The following is a 19,659-nucleotide window of genomic DNA, read 5'->3' as shown; positions in this document are numbered from 1 at the left end:
TCCCCCCCGCAACACCCCAATTAAGTGCACGTTCGGGTCATGAAAAATATGTAATTGATTTGAGATGCTGCAAACACACACACACAGGTCAGGATGGAAAAAACAAATAAAACTTTAAATGAAAGAAAAGATTCCCGGTGTGTGTGGGGGGGTCCGTGGCCCCCGCACCCCCTCCAGCGCCCGCTGGCTTCATCCCGTCCTTTCTCCGCCGCCCCGGGGAAGCACCGGCGGAGAGCGGGCGGCGGCGGGCGCGGGCTCCGCGCTGAGGGCTCGGGGATGCCAGCGCGCCCCGGAGGCTGACGTCGGGGGCGTGGGGCTGTGATGCCTCCGCGAGGATGGCGCGGTGTCAGAGCCATTGGCCGCCGGTGGTCATCAATCAATCAGGGGCTGGGGGGAGAGGGAGAGAAAGAAAGACAGGCGCGCAGCGGAGCCCGGGGCCGCGAGCGCCAGCGCCGGCAGTGCCAGCAGCGGCGACGGCGGCGGCAGCGGAGGCGACGGCAGCGGCAACCGGGGACTCAGCGAGTAAGGCGAGCTGGTGCTCCAGGAAGGAAGGGGGAGCTGTAGCCCGGACGCGCCGGCCGTGAGCCGCGAGGGCAGGGCGAGCCTGTGTGAGTGTGTGTGCGCGCGCGTGTGTGTGCGCGCGCGCGCGTGTGAGTGTGTAGTTGGCGAAGCCCCCCCATCCCCCCGATTTAAAACAAACACACCAATCCAAAGTAGAGAATCCCGCGCCCCCCGCCCCACCATATATAGGCTCTACGCGTAGCAAGAGGCGCGGGAGAAAAGTCCTGCCCTTGCTCTGCTCAAGAATGTGCCAGCCGGGTGTCCGCAGTGCTGGAGACAAGTTCAGGTGTAAGTGCGGCGGCGGGGAGGGCGCCCTGCGGAGCGGCACGTGGAGCTCCGTGCGTCCCTCCCCGAACCCCGGCGCTGCAGCCCCGGGAAGGCTAGGGAGCGTCGCCCCGGGCCGCGGGGAGGAGCCGCGGGAGGTGGGCATGAGCGCAGACGCGGGCGTGCGCGGGCGCTCGGTGCGTGCGGCGCAGGGGCCGGAGCGGCGTTCGGCGGAGTTGGAGCGGGCGAGCCCCGAAGTCTGGCCGGGCTGTCGGGCGATCTTCGTAGGGCAAGTGACTAAAATGAGCATTCTGGTTTAAACGACGAAATCACGGGCTCCTTTCTCATAGGCTCTGCCGCGCGGTGCTCAGGGGGAGAAGAGGTCATGAGTTGTTGCTTTGAAACTTTTGGTAAATTGGACTTCTGGTGTCTAGGAGGTGGAGACACTTCTTTAATTCCTCAGCATTTAATCCTTTCATTGCCAGCAGACTTTAAAAATGTTTTCCAACTAGAATCCTAAGGGGGAAAAAAAACAGCAATACTGCAAGTTGCACAGCTTCGGGGACAGGAGAAGTGATTGCTGTCTAGGAAATGAAAAGTGTGCTCACATGGTATTTTTTCTTTTTAAAGAGAAAATCAAACTAACACTGGTATTAATGCTTGACAGTGTCAGTCCCATTTTTATTTTCCTTTAGAGTTCCTGGCATTTAGTACCGGGTTCCTTTGTTTTGTGGAGCAAATGTGTTGAAGTATAAAATGAAATTTTTTTTTTTTAAAAGATTACTGGTCTCTTTAAATAATATATGTGAAAAGTAATGTAAGTATGATGAGAATGAGATGCTCCAAAATCTGATCATTTGCAAGGTTTTACTGCCTAAATATGTGAAGTAAGGTGAGGTAGCTTCTTGATAGTTTTAGGCAGTGTATCATTCTGTCTTGTTTTGAGCTTTTAACAGATTTCCCAGGTAGAGGAGGGAGACCATTGTCCCGTCTCTGAGAGCTTATCCCAAAAAAAGGTCTCTCACATGTGTTGGCGTTTAATATTCTCAGGATATGTTCATTTTGTGATGTGAGTGGGGGTAAACATAGCATTTAAAAAAAAATAAGCCTTTTATTGACTTGTCTGTAAAGGTTCCTGTGAAAGTTTTGAAGCTCTCTGCCTTAGTCTGACATTTTCTTCAAAGGACTCCAGATTAAAGAAGATAGACACGGCAGGTGCACTGTTTTGATAAAACATTTGAAAAAGAACATGGTTAAAGTGAATTCAAATGAAGTGCCAGTCACCCATTTAGCCCTTCAGAGTTGCAGGGGCCTGTGCTTGCTGATGAAAAGATGTTCTATTTGCCTTGCTGGGGCAAAGGTGCAGAGAGGCACAGATGTTCACTTGGTAGAGAAGGCAGTCCTACGTTCACTAGGATAGAGTGGATCATTTACGTGCGACTTGATCACCTTCTAGGTTCCATCTCTTCTAGGCTTCCAGTGGCAGGGTCTAATGCTAACTCCTGTAAGTCACTGCGTAGATATTTACACAATGGGTATGTATATTCTATTTCTAGGCTATTTAGTGGTTTTGCTCCAGAAACATTTGAACTGTTTCTGGCACCGGGTGCAGAGATTGTTACTGAGAGGTCACAATGGTCTAGACATGCATTTTGTTTCCTTCGCCTCTTAATGTTCTGTGTTTCACACAATAGACATTGATGGCAGGAACATAAGAATTGCCATCATTCTAATTTGTGCAAACACTTTTAAGTTCTCCCAGTCTGAAACTGTGTGTGTGTTTTTTTCCCTCTGTGCTTTGATGGCTAACATTCTTTTTAATGACAGTGATTTCTATAACAGGAAGATGTTTTCATTTGTATTTACTTTTCAGCATGGCGCAATTATGCAGTTTTGCGCTTCAGTCATGTCTCGGTACTTTGTGTCTCAAAAGAGAATTACAGTACTTAGAACAGGACTGCAATTTGAAGCAGGTGTTGTGTTTTACTGTTATGCAAAATAACAGTAAAATATAATTGTGGGGGAAATTAAGGAAACAGCTGCAAACTTGGTATGGAAACTGCTACATTATGATTTGTAAGCAGTTCTTATAGGTATCTTACATCAGAGGGGCAGGGAAAGATTTTAATTTCGTTAATCCTGCTGGCCTGGTTTTCTATCAACTGGTGCTTAAAGGCCTCATACCTCCCATGAAGTCAGGAGGAAGAAAGTGAACCCAAAGGGGCACTGTTTCAAATGCCAGCGCACCAGGGATTCCTCTCTTGGCAGTGCCTTTGTACATTAGCTACGCAGGCAAGGTGGGTGCTGTTTAGCTCGCTTTGCTAAGATGAACAAGGCAATGATTTGAGCAGAACGCTGTGGACTTCCTTAGCCCAGCTAGCATATGGAGGACTACACAAGCCCCGGGTTGTAAAATAATAAAATAAATGGCCTATAGCAGGCCATCTGCCTTTTGCTTGATATTTAAGGTGTTTCATGCCAAATTTAAATCTCATCTTATTATTCTACATATTTTTATCTGAGATAGCAGCTAAGACTCCGGAGCTTAATGGTGCACTCGGCAAACGTATTCCGATGTGGAGCACTTAAAGCAAGAGCGCGGCTTACCCAAGGGTTACCGCCGCGGCTTCCCGGTGCACTGATCGATGGCAGCAGCCTCCGTGCAGGGATGCGCTTTCCTCAGTCTTTGCACACCTGCCATAAAAGTAAACATCCTCATTTCTGAACCCAGTGCAGCAAATCATATATTCACATTTGAAAGAGGATTCGAAACTAGTGGAAACTTACCAAAAAAAAAAAGTATGAAACCAACTACTGAGAATTATGCAGCAACGAGCAAGAACGAAGCCCGAGTAGATGTAATGGCCCCCCTCCTTTCCTGCTCCCTCCCGGCTGGAAGGGGGCGATCGTGAATGCATCCGAAGTGGTGGTCCAGGCCTGGGTGTGCTTGCCTTTCCCCCAAGTGACTGCAGTGTTGAGAGAAATTATATGACATTGAGAATGAAGAATTTGCCTTTCCCTGAAGTTCTTTGCAGGAGTGGAATGCATACGTGTACCGGGCCTTGAGGACCTGTGTATTATAGGGGCTGCCTGTGAAAGAAAAAATTATGTGTAATGTGTGCATACAGGATGTGTGTAGTACAGGTACACACAGGTGTTGTTAACGAGCACAGCGTTTTAAACTTACATTTGCCATTGCATTTTATGGCTGTGCTAAGCATTGAGATTTCAGATTGTTATATGACACCAACTTTGTACAGACCAGATATTCCAATTAGCAGGGAAGGTTTGGAAGAGTCTCCCACTTCCAGCACAAGCCATTTATAGTCAGACGCCATGGCAACTGTGGATATGGCCCTTCTGTAACTCACGTTAAGTGCCATAATTATAATTAAAGAGGAAATCTTCGTTTGAACGCCATTGAAATGATTTGCTAGCAGCCAGCGGTGTCACATGGAGTGTAATGTCCACTCTGAAGTGCTCGCGGGGTAGAGAGCTGGGAAAGGTTGTATCCACGAGGCAGCAACACATACTGAGATTTTTTTCTCCCCCCTGAACCAGTTTCACATCCAGGTGCCACATTTGATGTCTCTTAGAATACCCTTTTCCTTTGTTCTCATTTTATAATTTTTTTTTCCAGAGACACACACCAGTATTGATGAGCAGACCCTTGGGCTCAGAGGTTGGCTGAGACGCACCATGCCTGCTTCCATCCTTCGCTCCGGAAAGCTGTGAGTTGCTCATGCCTATAGGGAGGAAGGATGGCACATGGGATTCCTTCTCAAGGCAAAGTTACCATAACGGTGGATGAATACAGCTCTAACCCCACCCAGGCATTCACGCACTACAACATCAACCAGAGCAGATTCCAGCCGCCACATGTACATATGTAAGTATCGCTCATGAACTTTAAAAAGCTAACCATCAAGGAAATAGACATAAAATAAGAGGATCGCTAATGACTTCTGCCGGGGACAATAAAAGGCATATGATTGTCAGAACAGATGCGTACCTATGGTTCCACTACAGCTTGGAGGAATGCCCTACATCTGTGTGACCCTCCCAATTTTCAGAGTACTTTCAACCACAGTTTGATTTCCAGAGCCTGTCATGGGTGGTGGTAGGTTGCCCACATTTTACGGATAACAACAGAGAGGTTAAGGTATCCGCCTAATGTCACACAGTGAATTTTGGCAGAGCCTCCACCTGACCCCTAGCTCAGTTTGCTTTACATTAGATTGCTTGTCTCCATGAGGAAATATTTCTTGAACATTTCTAGTTTTTTCCCCCTCACCTCACTTCGCCACCCCTTTACATCCAGCTGGGAAATAGCCTAATCGGGACTAATTGTTCAGCCCCTGCTAAATCCGTTGTCTTGCCTGTTGCTCGTGGAAAGTGTGCTGCATGTGCACGACTCAAACACTACGGGGGACAAAAGACTAAGGGACAGTGGAGCATTGGTTCCAGGAATTGTACTTTTCTCTCACTCCCTAATGCTATTTAAATTAAGCGCGGTTTAAACTGTTTCAGTAACAAAGTGTGGGAGAAATCAAGAGGCAGGGATTTCGCAGCACCTGGATGCACCAGCTTTTTTCTATTCCCCTGCCACAGGATGTGCTGGGCTTTCAGCAGATGGGGCAAAAGGTCACCATCTCCCTTGTTTATTCAAGGCCTGGTGCTCATTCTCTGTGAGACCCTTCCAATGTCTAACATGAGTCTTTCATAGTGGGACTAAACCTCTTTGAAAACTATTGTATAGTCAAGAGAGAAAGGAGGTTAGGGCTCTGTTGACTGTTTTTGCCATTCCTGGCAAAATTGAATTCGGGGCATGTCCAAGTCACAAGCCCTTTTTTTTAGTAATTGTTTTATTTGGGCATTTAAAAAAATGGTAGGACCGCCCTCCCCAAACACACACACACACACACACACACACACACACACAGGCACACACACTCAAAAATTAGAAACACTAACCAAGCAAAAAGATCTTTCTCTTGACTGCCTGGGTATTAGTGTAAAATAGGATGTTACTTTGCAAGTGTATCCAGTAGAGCCAACTCAGTTACCTGTGATGGAATTTCTAAAGAAGAGAAAGAAATCCTTGTAAATGGTTCGTGATAAACTATTTCTAAGAATTTTATACTTCCTTTAAATCAGAATATATTCATGATTATAAAGGATTGCTAACATGAATTTAAGGAAAAGTTTTGAAGTGAATAATATTTTTTTTGTTAAAATGTTTTTTCCTGAATAATTACTGTGTCTTCATTTCAATATTCCTTTTTTTCTTCTGCTTTTAATAATTTTTTTCTTCAACTGTGTGATAGAATTTGTGCAAGTGGAGGTAGGATACCGTTAGCTCTGTTTTGCTGGGGTGATGTTTGGTATTAAAGAATTGCAAAGAGCTTTGGGGATTCTGTTTCCTTTCAGGCAAAAGAAAGTATGTTTTGTCCCAGATTTCTTGGAAAATGACTGACAGAGAATCTCAGCTTAGTCTTTACTTGTTTGTAGCCGTAAGATTCCACTCCTGAACTATGAATGCACAGAGATTTAAAAATCATGTAACTTTAGAACTGATCTGCTTAGATCTAGGCATAAGATATTTGAAGGACCAGATTATACCTTTTTGGAAAAAAAAAAAAGACTTGAATGGAGTTTTCATTGGCAGCCTAGAGAGCTGTGTAGGCCTTTGACAAGACTGCCTTCCTGCCTTGGAGTAGAGGGTTCTTCCATGGTCTGGGTCCAGCTTGCCTTTCACCATCACCCACTCAGGGCTTCCTACCTGAACCCTTTGCTCCAGCCACACAAGTTGGCTCCCTGTCACCTGGGCACACCTTGAGCCTGTCCATCTTGGCAACGCTGCTTTCACTATTTCTCACAGCAGAGACACTCACAGTTATGCTCCGCTCATCAGATGCCTCAGAGCCAGTTCAGGCTCCTCTACGTCTGTGAAGCCTCTTCAGTCTCCCAGTCCACACTGACTGTGCGCCGCCCCCCCATCGATGCCCCTGGTCATCACTAATTTCAATCCACACCACCTGCATTACTATTATTTGTTTTCTCTCTCTCTCCTGCTTCATTCGTTTCTTAAAGGAATGGATTGAGTAGGTAACAGGTGTTCAGAAACACTGATAGATTGATTGATCCATTCATTGCTTGGGCATTGAGATGAGAAATTCTGTTGGAGATTTGGAGATTTTCACTGGAATTTCTCGGAGCTGTTTTAACATTATGAGTGTTTGGATGAAGGTGTATGCGCATCATCGATGTTGACCCACCTTTTCCTTCCCTTTACGCAGGGATTGCTCCATACTAGGCATCCAAGTATCTTGGTGAAATGTGAGAATGTTACATTTCTATTACATTTTTTTTTTGAAACAAGATTGCCCTTAGTCCAAATAGAAATTTAAATTGGCTGGAAAATATCCACAAAATATTTAGTCTAAAGTTTCTTCCATTTTCCTGAAATTTTCAGCATGTTATACAGAGCTTTGCTCCTCTCTCTGGAGGTAGTTTGTCTTTTCCACTTGAATAGTTGCTCATTTATTTTGCAGGGGATTCTTAAAACATTTGTTTTCCTTTTGCACTTACAACTGAGGTCTATGAGAGCCAAGACAGATCACCTGGATTGGGGTTACAGTCTTGCTCCCTTAAATGATCTGTTGTTTTCTTTCATGCAGCCTAGTTGGGTTTTTTTCACCCTAATTAAGGAATAGCTCACCTCCCATTTAAGTCACTCAGTCTCACCTCAGCCTTGGAACCCACCTTGGGCAATTTACTTCCCTTCTTCAGGCCTCAGTCTACTCATCTGTAAACATTTGCACCAAATGATAATTCTGGATCTTTTAGCTCTAACATCCTAAGATGAGGATTGCAACTAAGACAGTATTTATTTGCAGGGTGTTGCTATGGGGGGAACACAGACACATAAGACCTGGTCTCCATCTTCCTGAAGCCCAGCACAGATTTCAGAGCTGGCTTTAAGACGTTGACTGCTTTGTCTTGGTTTGCTGTTACCTGTGAGTTTCAATGAGGCTTCCGCCACGCTTTCGAAAAACCACTGGCCTGCATCTCTGCCTGTGACATAGGGAAGGTTTTGTGTTTTTTTTTTTTTAAAAAAAGCAATCCTATATGACCTTGGGAAAGAAATTTAAAACACAGCTGGAGTTGGCAGGGCAGAATTTAACCTAGAATTTGTGTGCCTCTCTTACCCAGACTTTTGAACGCACTAATAGATGGGATGATTGAAAACCAACAATTAACAGGGCTTCATTTTTCTGCAACCCTTTCATCTTTCCTAAGAAGACTGTTGAGAAAATTATTTAGTATTTAATGATGGTGGGAGGAGGTGCTAAAGGAGCCAATGTAGGTTTGCAAACACCATAATGATTTTGTATGTTTTTAATTACCTGAGGCCTTATAAAATACTTCAGACCTTTTTGGTAGAGTGTCCAACCATCTCGGTTTTTGCAGTAAAAGCCCTATGTTCTGGGAGACCCCTTAGTCCCACGCTAACCAGGAGGGTTGGTCACTTGTTTAATCCCTCATTTTTTTCTTTAAGGGTTGTTTGTTAAGAAGCTGAAATCAAATTTTATTTTCAGTTTTAGTTACTTATTTTATTTGCCTATATCTTTGGTTGGCAACACCCCTGGGGTCTTCTTTTATTATTATTATTATTATTATTAATGTTTATCTTTATTGTTGAAAGTATTACAGATGTCCCCTTTTTTCCCACATTGATCCCCTCCACCCCGCATCCACCCCATCCCAGGCCTTCCCCATACCAATGTCTATGTCCATGGGTTATGCTTATAAACACATAAGTTCTTTGGTTAATCTCTCCCCACCCACTCCCCCACCTTTCCTCTGAGATCCCTCAGTCTGTTCCATGCTTCTGTGTCTCTGGATCTATTTTGTTCATCAGTTTATTTTGTTTATTAGATTCCACATATGAGTGAGATCATGTGGTACTTGTCTTTCTCTGCCTGGCTTATTTCACCTAGCATAATACCCTCCAGTTCCCTCCATGCTGTCCCAAAGAGTAAGATATCTTTTTTTACAGCTGCATACTATTCCATGGTGTAAATGTGCCATAGCTTTTTGAGGCTTCTTTTTAAAAAAATAATATTTTTCAATTATGGTTTACATTCAATATTATTTTATATTTGTTTCAGATGTCTAGCATGGTGGTTAGACTAGTACTTTACAAAGTGATCCTGGGATCTTATTAGCTCTGGTTCTTTTGCACTTGTTTTGGGAGATGCCGCAGCATGGTGGTACATGGTGGTGAACATCTCAGTGGAATCGGGTTGCTGGATTTAAAACCTGGTTGCACCACTTACTAGCTGTGTAACCAAACATGGAGAAATGTATTCACTTTTCTGTGTTTGCTTTTTTCCCCCCATTTGTAAAATGTGGACAGTAAAAATAGTGCCTAACTCAAAAGGTTTCTTTGAAGGTTAAAAACAGTATTATTTGTAAATTTCTTAGAGGAGTGCTTAGTATGTGGCCTATACTCAATAAATGTTAGATGTTATCATTAAGGTTGTTCTATTGATTCTGCGTTTTTTATTCTAAGCTGCTTCAATTCATTTTGAAAATCAGTAGTGTATAAATATATGAATTAATAAGAAAATAACTCACTGGTAAGTTTTGTCCAGCAAACTTTTCTGGGTGGGTTGGCAGGTATCCTGACTTTTTAGTGTCTGTCAAGGTCATAGCTTAGAAGTGTCTCACCTCCCTCTAGTTACTCTAGAGGAGTGACAGTCCCTGGGGGAAGGAATCCAGTGCGCTGAGTGTTGCCTGATTGTTCTCTGGGGAATCTCAGTGGCCTTCCTCCACTTGGGCTGATCCCAGGTCCCTGTACCCCCATCAGTGGCTGAGGCTCCCCACCTGACTGAGGTTAAAACAGAAGCATCAAGAGTTAACCATAATTAAGCAGGGTTGAGTGCAAAGGGCACAGCTTGGGCTGGGGAATGGGGGTAATGTTCTCATGGTAGCTGAGAGTGGGATCTGAAATCAGGGATCTCTACAAACGCTGATCCCACCAGTTACAGGCTTGGCGGGTGATGGTGGACAAATTACTGAACCTCAGTCTTCTCATCTGTAAAATGGATTTAGTGACCCTTTAAAATAGTTGTGAGCATTAAATGAGATAATGCATATGACATATAATGCCTGGAAGATAGCACTTGATAAACAGATGCTGGGATAATATTTACGGTCTTTTCCAGTACTTGGTGAGCATGAGATAAGTGCTAGTTAACATCTTTATTTCTGAACTGCTCGGTGGTATTAAACCTGATGAGTCCAACTTACGTTCTTGTTGCTTTGTTGAATTGTATAGGAGCATGTCAGTGTTTGCCGGGCCTTGCTAATCAGAAATGATCTGAAGTGTTTAAGGTGTCTGGGTGATCATTCCATGCCAAAATCCTTATAAGATTTTGAACGTTTGTTTGATCTGAAGTTTCATTCTTATGCGGTAGGAAGTAACTGTTTATTTCAGGGCTGTATTAGGTATCCTTAGGTGCAAAAACAAAATTACAGAAGTTATAGAATGGTGTCATTTGGTTAGAAATATATAAAAATGTGTGGAAAGATAAATACCAACATTACTGGTGGCTCCTTAGGGAGTACATTTGGGAATGAATTTGTGGAGGGAGTATTGGGTAAAGACCTTTCCTTTTTATTTTATATTCTTAACATTTATGTAATACTTTTATGATGAAAAAATATATTTAAAGAATGGTAAAAATACAATGTGTCTACAAGTCCTTCTGCTTTGTCTGCAAGATATGCAGTAAAGGCTCACTCTGCTGCAAATCTACTTACTCTGGGATTAGCTTCCTTAGCTGGCACCTTCTGTTTCATGTTATGTTATAACCAAGGAATGGACCGAGGGCTGTTCTTTGGTTCAGTAGAATTCAACTTGCTCGTGTGTGGGAAGATGAGAGCAGTGCCAAGGAGGCTGCCTACTTCTTAGTCCTATACCTGAAGTGGAATTTTTTAAAAAGCATCTTCAAATTCATTTTTAGAAGCCAGCAGAGTCTACACAGCAGGAAGTAAATGGCTTGCGTAAGAGACTGCTTGACAGTTTTTCAGGGACCTTGGATTCTAGTCCTGCTTGGTCACTCACTAGGTCCATGACCCTTAGCAAGTTGGGCTTCTCTGAATCTCAGGTTCCTCCCCAGCTCCTGGACGTGATGCCTTTAGCATCACACCTTCTCACGCTGGCAGTTTAGGATTTCTCCTATGTCTTATGTTTTCTTTAGTCTATTTGAAATTAAGAACACAAACCCCTCATCATTAGTGATATTCTGCAGGGAAAGAATATAATAGGGAGGCATCGTGGGGATACGGTGGAGGGGAAGAAAAATAACCCCTAACTCTCAGACGACGGAGGAGCAATGCGGATGAATGAACGAATGTCTGGGGCTCTGTAAAACTGCACTTGCTAAACAAGGTGGAATTTCCTCCTTTCCTACAGAGCTGGGCTGCATTAGCTGTTTGCAAAAAGAAAACAATTCTGAACATCTTTCTCTTGGTAAGCCACTTTCTCATTCTCATTACAAATTTATCACTGGCCTGCACATTTGCGGGGCCATAATTTTTGTTAATGTTTTCAATCTGAAATTCATCGTGGAGATGCTGAACGGCCCTTTTAGTTTGCACTCATATATAAACACAGGGTATTTTTCTTTTCCTCTCTCGTTTCTTTTTAAAAATAATTTCTTTTTCTTCTACACCCCCTGAGGGTACTGGTCTTGTGGTCCGTGACAGTTCGACTTTGTTGTAGAGCTGACTTTTTTTCCTATTCTGTAGATTTCTTTGTTTGCAATCGAGCATTTAAAAAGCCAGTCTAAATTTAGGTATTTTTTCTTTTGTCCATATGGATTTGTTCTTAGAACCCTAGCTGTATGTTGCACAACTGGGTAGTATTTTTTTGTTTGTTTTTTTGGTCACTTAACTCTCTGGGAGGGTAAAGAATTTTGATAAATAAAGCAGATCCTCTGTAGTATGGCATTCCTGGATTTCAAATTCTGAAATACTTACCTACATTTGTAGAGGTAAAGAAAGATTCACAGGGGAAACAGGACCACAGTCAAGGGATAAGCACATAAAACCGGAAAACCGTCCTATCACCTCTCCTTAAGGATTGAATCTCTCTCTTGTTCTAAATACAGGATTTTTGGTTTTTTAAAAAAGTCTTTCACGGAAATGTCTGGATAAAAATATGCAAAATGGCAAGGCAAGTTAAACAGGAAGTAATATAGCAGTCTGTATTTGAGACATTTCATTTTAATTCGGAGACTTTAGAGCTTATGAAGATGGAGCTTTTAAGATCTAAAAACAAAGCTAGTGCCATTGACTCCACCACGTCTTGTATAACAAACCCAAGGTAGTTCTAAACTGATTTCAGAAAGGAGAAAAAGCTCACTGAACTGAATCTCGGAAAATGTATCCATCAGCTTGTTTTGATTCCTCTGCAGTATTTCCTTTGCTCTTTCCTTCCCATGTCTTTTTCCCTTTTAGATTTTCATAGCATACTGAAAACGAGATGTTTCGGAGCTGCCCTGGCATGATTAGGCTATTATTTCAATATCAGTACTGATAAAAGTACCGCCCTTTTGCAGACCACCGTGTTAGTCCTCCGTTTTTTGGTTTTTTGTGTGTGTTTTCTTAATGTAAAATGTACAGTTGGAGACTTCGTCTGTGTCGAAACACTAACTCTGCAAAGAGGAAACTCTGTTGGATTTATTGGCCCTTGCAGTATTTGGGTCTGCATATTTCTGTTCTATTTTGCTTTGAAGATTCCTTTTTTCAATTCCTGCCCCTGTAGAAGGGTAAAATGTATGCAAATAAGAAAATGCATTTTTGCAGGCTTTTTATTTTTTTCCTCCTTTACCACGTATCAAGAATATAAGCTCCTCTAGTTGGTTTAAATTTCTGCGCAGTTTTATATTAAGTAGTAAAGCTCTTGACACTAATTGGAGAAAAAGAAAAAGAAAAACTTGCACCATTTATAAAGCAATCGGAAGTAAATTTTTAGTTCTCGATAGTATTGAGCTTTAAAATTCCAAGTCTGAATTAAACCATTCTTGATTTTCCTCTGTTGGTAGTGGCTTCCTTGAAAGATTGCAGGGCCCGCTGCTATGACATGGACTGTACTCAGACCCATTTATTTCTTTGTGCAGACAGTCTCTGAAACCTTCTAGCTCAAAGATTTGATAATTCTCGGGTTAGAAAAATATCTTTTCCCATCTTGCAGTGGCTATTTTGGCATGTATGCTGATTGGCTAAGGAAAGTGGCTCACTTGTGGTATTCGGGCCACAGACCAAGTCTCGAAGCGCTTATATATTGTACACTTAGTTAAAAATGTGTTTTGCACCAAGACTTAAAACTGAAATCAAGAGAAAAATTAAGTCTCCCACCAGCTAAGCAACCTCAGCATGTTTCTCTAATTTCCTGAAGGATTTAGCCTTTTGCTATAACACAGACATTTTACCAGCTCTATTTGGGTCCTGAGTTTTGGAAAAATTGTCTCCCTTTTGTTTCATTTTGCTTTGCCTTAAGACTTCAAAGATTACCACAGACTCTATTAGATTCTATTAGATATTTTTTTAAAAAATCACAAATATCATACCCATTGCTCTTGGCTCTGCCTTATATTTAATGTGTTCCTTTTTTTAAAATTACCAACTTTTTCATACTGGTCCTTCTTGGGTAAGCAGGCATATAATGAGGAGATGCATGTTTTATGGAGAAGAGAAAACTGAGGGTATGTGTGAAGGAGAGAGGGAGAGGGAAGGAGGGCCTACCAGGCATATTCAGTAGCTCATAACTCTTTCTTGCAGTTATGATGTCCCTGGTCTGGGGCTTGACTTTAACACCAGGAGAGTGTCAGTGTCTCTAAACATGAGTTAACAGGGAGAGAAGATAAATTGCATCTCGACTTTCTGGGGTGTGCATGCGAATTCTACATACCAGTGAATCCAGCATTTGAGAGCATTAAAATAACACTTTTTGATACATTGACCTGTTTTGCTCTCTGAGAAGGAACAATTTGCTAGGTAATTCAAAACTTTAGGGTTGTGTTTCAATTTGTATTTTTTCAAATCCATTTGACAAATAGTGAACTTGCTCTTGAGAAATGTAAGAATATCTGAAATGGTGATTTCCCAAGGTTCGCCATCTGTTAGTATCAAGGAGCCTTACCATATGTTGTGCTCAGATTCTGACTTTTTACAGGTTAACTTGTTTTCACTTTGCTCTTAACCCTCACATTTTGGGCACAGCTGGGAGGGCTGAAACCTATTTTGTCTCAAACTTAGAGAAAAGGGGGATGGGGAGGGGCAAATTTTGGGGAAGAACCAACAGAGTAGGAAGGTGGTGTTAGCTCCTAATGCATATGAATTCCCAATTCCTCTGTAATGCAGTTCAAAGAAGAATCTAATGTCTTCTCCATGTGAAATATGAGGGCTGTGTCCTGCTCGTACAGGGGAGCGGCCTGGGCCCACCCCCTCGCCCACTGACACTCTGGAGAATTCAGAAGGGAAACAGTAACCCGGTGGGAGGTTGTTGGCCCCACGCTGTGCCCCTCGGAGGCGGGTGGCCAGTCTGTTTTGCATCTGTCCATCTCGACCCCTCCACCACGGTAATGGCAGCCGGCACGCTCCACTGTTTATCTTGGAATTTGATACCATCATCTTGGCAACCAAACTGGGACCTTTACTGCTCAGATTGTTTGTCATTTGTTGTTAATTATCTGTTACCATAAATTCTGCACTTTGAGAAAAAAGGGAATGTTTTATAATATTTCCTCGAATATGTAAGTGGAGCTTCATTTGCTATGGGCAAAAGAGGGGGGGCGGGATATCAGCCTTTTTAGGGAATTGATTTCAGGGAAATCAAATGTCCTGGTTTTAAAGACACGCTCGGTTAGATCCCGCTACTGTAGCCAGAATTCGCACTGAAAGAACCCTTTGCAATTCAGCACCGGTCTGTGTTTGGGAGAGGTACCCCCTTCCAAGGAACAAAACATAATTTAACTCTACTAAGGGGTTTTGCCATCTCCTTGTGCCATAATTGTGTTTTGTGTGTGCCAGAGCCTGGAAGTTAGTTCCCTGCAGTCGGTTCCTCCCTTTCAAAGGCTATTAAGACAAAGCAAGTCCAGAGTGAAAAGTAGCTTCTGCTTACCTGCCTTTACGAGGTGTTTATTTTGTCAAGTGTAGGATGAAAATGAGCTTTCTGGCCATTAGTCGATTTTAACCATGCCCCCACGCTCTGCAGGGAAGGTTGTGGCACCTTATAAACAGGCAGCGCTGGTTTGCGAGGTGCTGCACCACGGGCCGCAGGAGCCACGCTGGCCTTGGGACCTTAATCAAGCCGTAAACAGCAGAGCGGGAGAGGGGAAGAGGGGATGCGTGTATTTTGGAGGGGGGCGTTTCGGGAGTGGAGCGGCTGTTGCTAAGCAGAAATGTAGGCACATTTAAAAATATAAAAAAAGAGGTCGCTTGAAGAGCTCCCCCCACAAAAAAAAGTATATTCAGAAGCCAGTCTGTCTCTCCATCCCCGTGCTCCTTGCATGTGTTTATTTATATTCGCCACCATGGGGGTCTCATCTCTACCGTGGGAGCGTAACAATCTATATGCTTTAATAGGTAGTGGCGAAGGCCATGGTAGGTGACGCTTAGTGCTCAGGAGAGAACTGAGCACAGTATCTCAATGCTCGGTGCATGCTAGCTATTGTTATTAAGCACAATGAATACTAATTGCCATTAAGAATGGTGTGTGTGTCTTATTCTTGAGAAGTTGTTGTTTTTGTTTTCGTTTTCCTCCGGCTTTTAAAGTTGCTAGGGTTCTCCCAAGTGATTCCCACACTGGGAGGGAAGAACTGAGTGTGTGTCAACCTGCTGGTAGCCAGGGCACAGACTTAATGGACACTTGTCCCAGCTCCCTGCCTTCTGCCTGGGACAGCGGAACTCTCCGAGATGTGCCTTTTACTGGAGTTGTGGATTTTGCTTGGGTTTGCTGCCTTTGGTTTCCACAGAACCGGAAAATGTTCTTCCCAGCCTCATAAGGACTCATAACAGTATTGGCCCTGAAATAAACCACCGTTTCTACATATTTCACTTCCATTATTCGCTTACTTTCTCTCTCAGTGTTTTATTAAATGGAGTGCGTTGGGGGGGTGTGCACCATTTTAGAACACTTTTTTTTATTGTTGACAATATTACAGAGGTCCCCGATTTTCCCCTCTTTCCCACCTCTACTCCGCCCCACCCCACCCCAGGCCTTCATTCACCACACTATTGTCTGTGTCCATCGGTTATTCATATATGCATATATTCTTTGGTTAAACTTTTCCCACCCTCCACCCCCCCCCCCAAGATCTGTCATTCTGTTCATGCATCCATGCCTCTGGATCTATTTTGTTTATAAGTTTATTCTGTTCATTAGATGCCTCATGTAAGCGGGATCATATGATATGTGTCTTTCTTTGACTGGCTTATTTTGCTTACCATAATAATGTCCAAGTCCATCCATGCTTTCCCAAAGGGTAAGAGATCCTTCTTTTTCACAGCTGCATAGTATGCCATTGTGTGAATGTCCCACAGCTTTTTTATCCGTTCATCTACTGATGGGCACTTGGGGGATGTTTCCAGATGTTAGCTATTATAAATAATGCTGCTATGAACATAGGGTGCATATGTTCTTTCTGATTGATGTTTCTGGATTGTTAGGACATATTCCCAGAAGTGGGATCTCTAGGTCCAAAGGGCAGTTCCATTTTTAATTTTTTTGAGGAACTTCCATACTGTTTTCCACAGTGGCTGCCCCAGTCTGCATTCCCACCAGCAGTGCATGAGGGCTCCCTTTTCTCCACACCCTCGCCAGCACTTGTTGTTTGTTGATTTGTTGATGGAACCGTTCTGGCAGGTATAAGGTGATACCTCACTGTGGTTTTAATTTGCATCTCTCTGATGACTAGTGTTGTGGAGCATTTTTTCATATGTCTACTGGTTATCTGTATGTCCTCTTTGGAGAATTGTCTATTCAGGTCCTTTGCCCATTTTTCAATTGGATTGTCTTCCTGGTGTTGAGTTGTATGAGTTCTTTGTATATTTGGAAATTAACCCCTTATCAGATGTATTATTGGGGAATATGTTCTCTCATACAGTGGATTCTCTTCGTTTTGTTGGTGGTTCCTTTTGCTATGCAGAAACTTTTTAGTTTGATATAGCCCCCAGGAATCCCACGTGCCCCACCATGCATCTCAACACCTGCTGAGGAGGCAGCAGAGACCAAGCCTATCACGGACAGTCTCAGGGGGCATCAGTGACTGGCGTTGGGGTTGGGACATTCCCCCCGATGTCCTGGAAACCTGACTGGTACTTCTCCATCATGGGAGAACTGATGGACTCTCCCGGCTTCCAGCAGACCCCACCAGACTGCATAGGAGGGGTTCCGCCCAGCCAAAGTCAGGGTAATATTCCAGGACAGACCCAGATATGTGGCTCTGGGACGGGACCACACCCACCATCTTCCCTGAAGTTTGAATGGCACCTCCCCTTCATGGGAGACCCTGAAGTCTCAGCCTCCTGATTCCCCCAAAAGCCCTTTCAGAAATAGCCTTTTCAGTGACTAAGTCTGGCAGCTGGCTGGTGAACAGAGGTGGGTGGACATGGATCCCCAGAGGCCTTGGGACATTTGCTTACCCACCCCTGGGCCCCATGCTGCTAACAAGCTGGCCCTGGAGCGCAGCTACGTGCAGCCAAGCCCTGTGGAGCAAACTGTGGGTCACTAGAAGCTTCAAACAGATTGCCGAGAACCAAACGTGGACAGCTTCTGAACAGTGGCTGACACCAAAATACCTCTCAGGAGTCCCATGAAATGACATACAAAACAGCCTCAGTCAACATAAGAGCAAGATTCAGTAGGAGCTCCCAGGAGGCACTAAACTCTGCCGAAAAGAACTCTGCTTTGCTTTTTTTTGGCGTTTTTTTGCATTTTTTTTTTATTGCTTTGTCATTATTTTTCTCTCTTTTGTCCTTCATAGCTCCTATTTTTATTTTTATTTTTATTTTTCTTACTCTCTTTTTCTGCCCTTTCTCCTTTCCCTTCTTTTTCCCTTTTCTTATTTTTTCTCTTTCTTCTTTCTCTGTTTTCCTGTTCATAATTTTTCCTTTCACTTTTCTTTTATTCCATTTTCCTGCTCTTATTTTTATCCTTATTTTTTTCTCTCCCCTTTTTCCATTCATATTCTTTTTTCTTCCCCTTTTTTTCTTCTCATTTTTTCCCTTTTATTATTCTCGTTCTCTTTTCTCTTTCCTAATTCTCTTTTCTTTTGTGGTTGGTTTTGTGGACGTTGTAGGGGACTTTTATCTGTTTCAGTTTTGTATTGTTGTGTTTTGTTTTGTTCCATCAGCACCTGCACAAGAGCTCAAATGATGTGATTGGGGTTGAGCCTCGCAGTCAGCCAGGCTGAGGGGAGAACTCACCCACTAACTGGACAAAAATCAAGACCCGATTACAACAGAACACCCCAAATAACCCACACAAGGGGCATTCCTAGTGCATCCAGCTCAGGAGATCAAAGAAACTGCACCACTGGGCCCCCAGTACACTTAACTACATAAGGCTGCCCCATGAAGACCGAGAGACATAGCAGATTTATTTAATACATAGAAACAAACACAAAGAGACAGCAAAAATGGATAGACAAAGAAACAACTCCCAAATGAAAGAAAAGAAAGACGCTCCAGAAAAAGAGCTAAATGAAATGCAGGCAAGCAACATATCACATATAGTGTTCAAAGTAATGGTTATAAAGATGCTCAAGGGACTTAGTGAGAATTACAAGAAACTTAGTGGAAACTACAACAGCATGAAATGGAGTTAGAAACCATGGACAAGAACCAGTCGGAAATGAAGAATACCATATCTGACATCAAGAATACACAAGAAGGAATTAAAAGTACATTGCATGAGGCAATGATTTGGGGGTCGAATAGTGATTTGGAGGACAAGGTAGGAAAAAACACCCAATTAGAGCAGCAAAAATAAAAACAAATTTAAAAGCAGGAGAATAGTTTAAGGTAGCATAGACTGAAAGTAAAGGGATGGGGAAGAAATATTCCAGTGCAAATGGAAACAAAAAGAAAAGCTGGGGCAGCAATACTCATATCGAACAAAAAAGAATTTAAGCCAAAGGCCATAAGAAGAGACAAAGAAGGTCACTACATAATACTAAAGGGATCCATCCACCAAGAAAATATATTTTCACCCGACATCTGAGCACCTAAATATATTAAAAAAACTCTTGGTGGGCTTTAAGGGAGAGAGATCGATAGCAATACAATCATAGTAGGGGGACTTTAACACCCCATTGACATCATTGGATAGATCTTCCAGACAAAAAAATCAACAAGGAAACAGCGACTTTAAAAAACACATTAGATCAGATGGAGTTAATTGATATTTATGGAACATTTCATTCCAAAGTGGCTGAATATACATTCTTCTCAAGTGTACAAGGATCATTCTCAAAGACAGACCACATGTTAGGACATAAAATAAATCTCAACAAATTCAGGAATATTGAAATCATATCAAGCATCTTCTTGTATCACAATGACATGAAACTAAAATTCAATTATAGTAAAAAAACTCAAAAACATTCAAACACATGGAAACTAAATAGCATGTTATTAAACAATGAATGGATAACCAATGAGATTAAGGAAGAAATAAAAAACTTTCTGGAAACCAACGAAAATGAACACACAACCACCCAAATTCTATGGGACACAGTAAAGTAGTCAGAGGGAAGT

General features: G+C 42.8%; 1 protein-coding gene across 12 annotated transcripts in view; it reads left to right on the top strand.

Moving 5' to 3' along the window:
- The window catches only part of MPPED2 (metallophosphoesterase domain containing 2), a 164,317-nt gene that overhangs the window by 1,352 nt on the left and 143,306 nt on the right, over positions 1-19,659 (top strand). For 3 of the 12 annotated variants that reach the window (XM_081154796.1, XM_081154785.1, XM_081154793.1), the window contains exons 1-2: positions 754-849; positions 4,466-4,714. Coding sequence is in view for 4 of the 12 variants with exons in the window: in XM_081154785.1 (XP_081010911.1) it covers positions 4,587-4,714 (128 nt within the window). In the remaining 8 variants the exon portion in view is untranslated. Of the gene's footprint in view, positions 1-199; positions 523-753; positions 850-990; positions 1,115-4,465; positions 4,715-11,311; positions 11,369-19,659 lie in introns of those variants that run through there. The other 9 variants (XM_081154789.1, XM_081154794.1, XM_081154786.1 and 6 more) reach the window with 7 other exon arrangements.

Source organism: Miniopterus schreibersii, assembly GCF_964146895.1.
Source record: "Miniopterus schreibersii genome assembly, chromosome: 12".
NCBI classification, from domain to species: Eukaryota; Metazoa; Chordata; class Mammalia; order Chiroptera; family Miniopteridae; genus Miniopterus; species Miniopterus schreibersii.
This window is presented reverse-complemented; position numbering and strand designations above follow the sequence as displayed.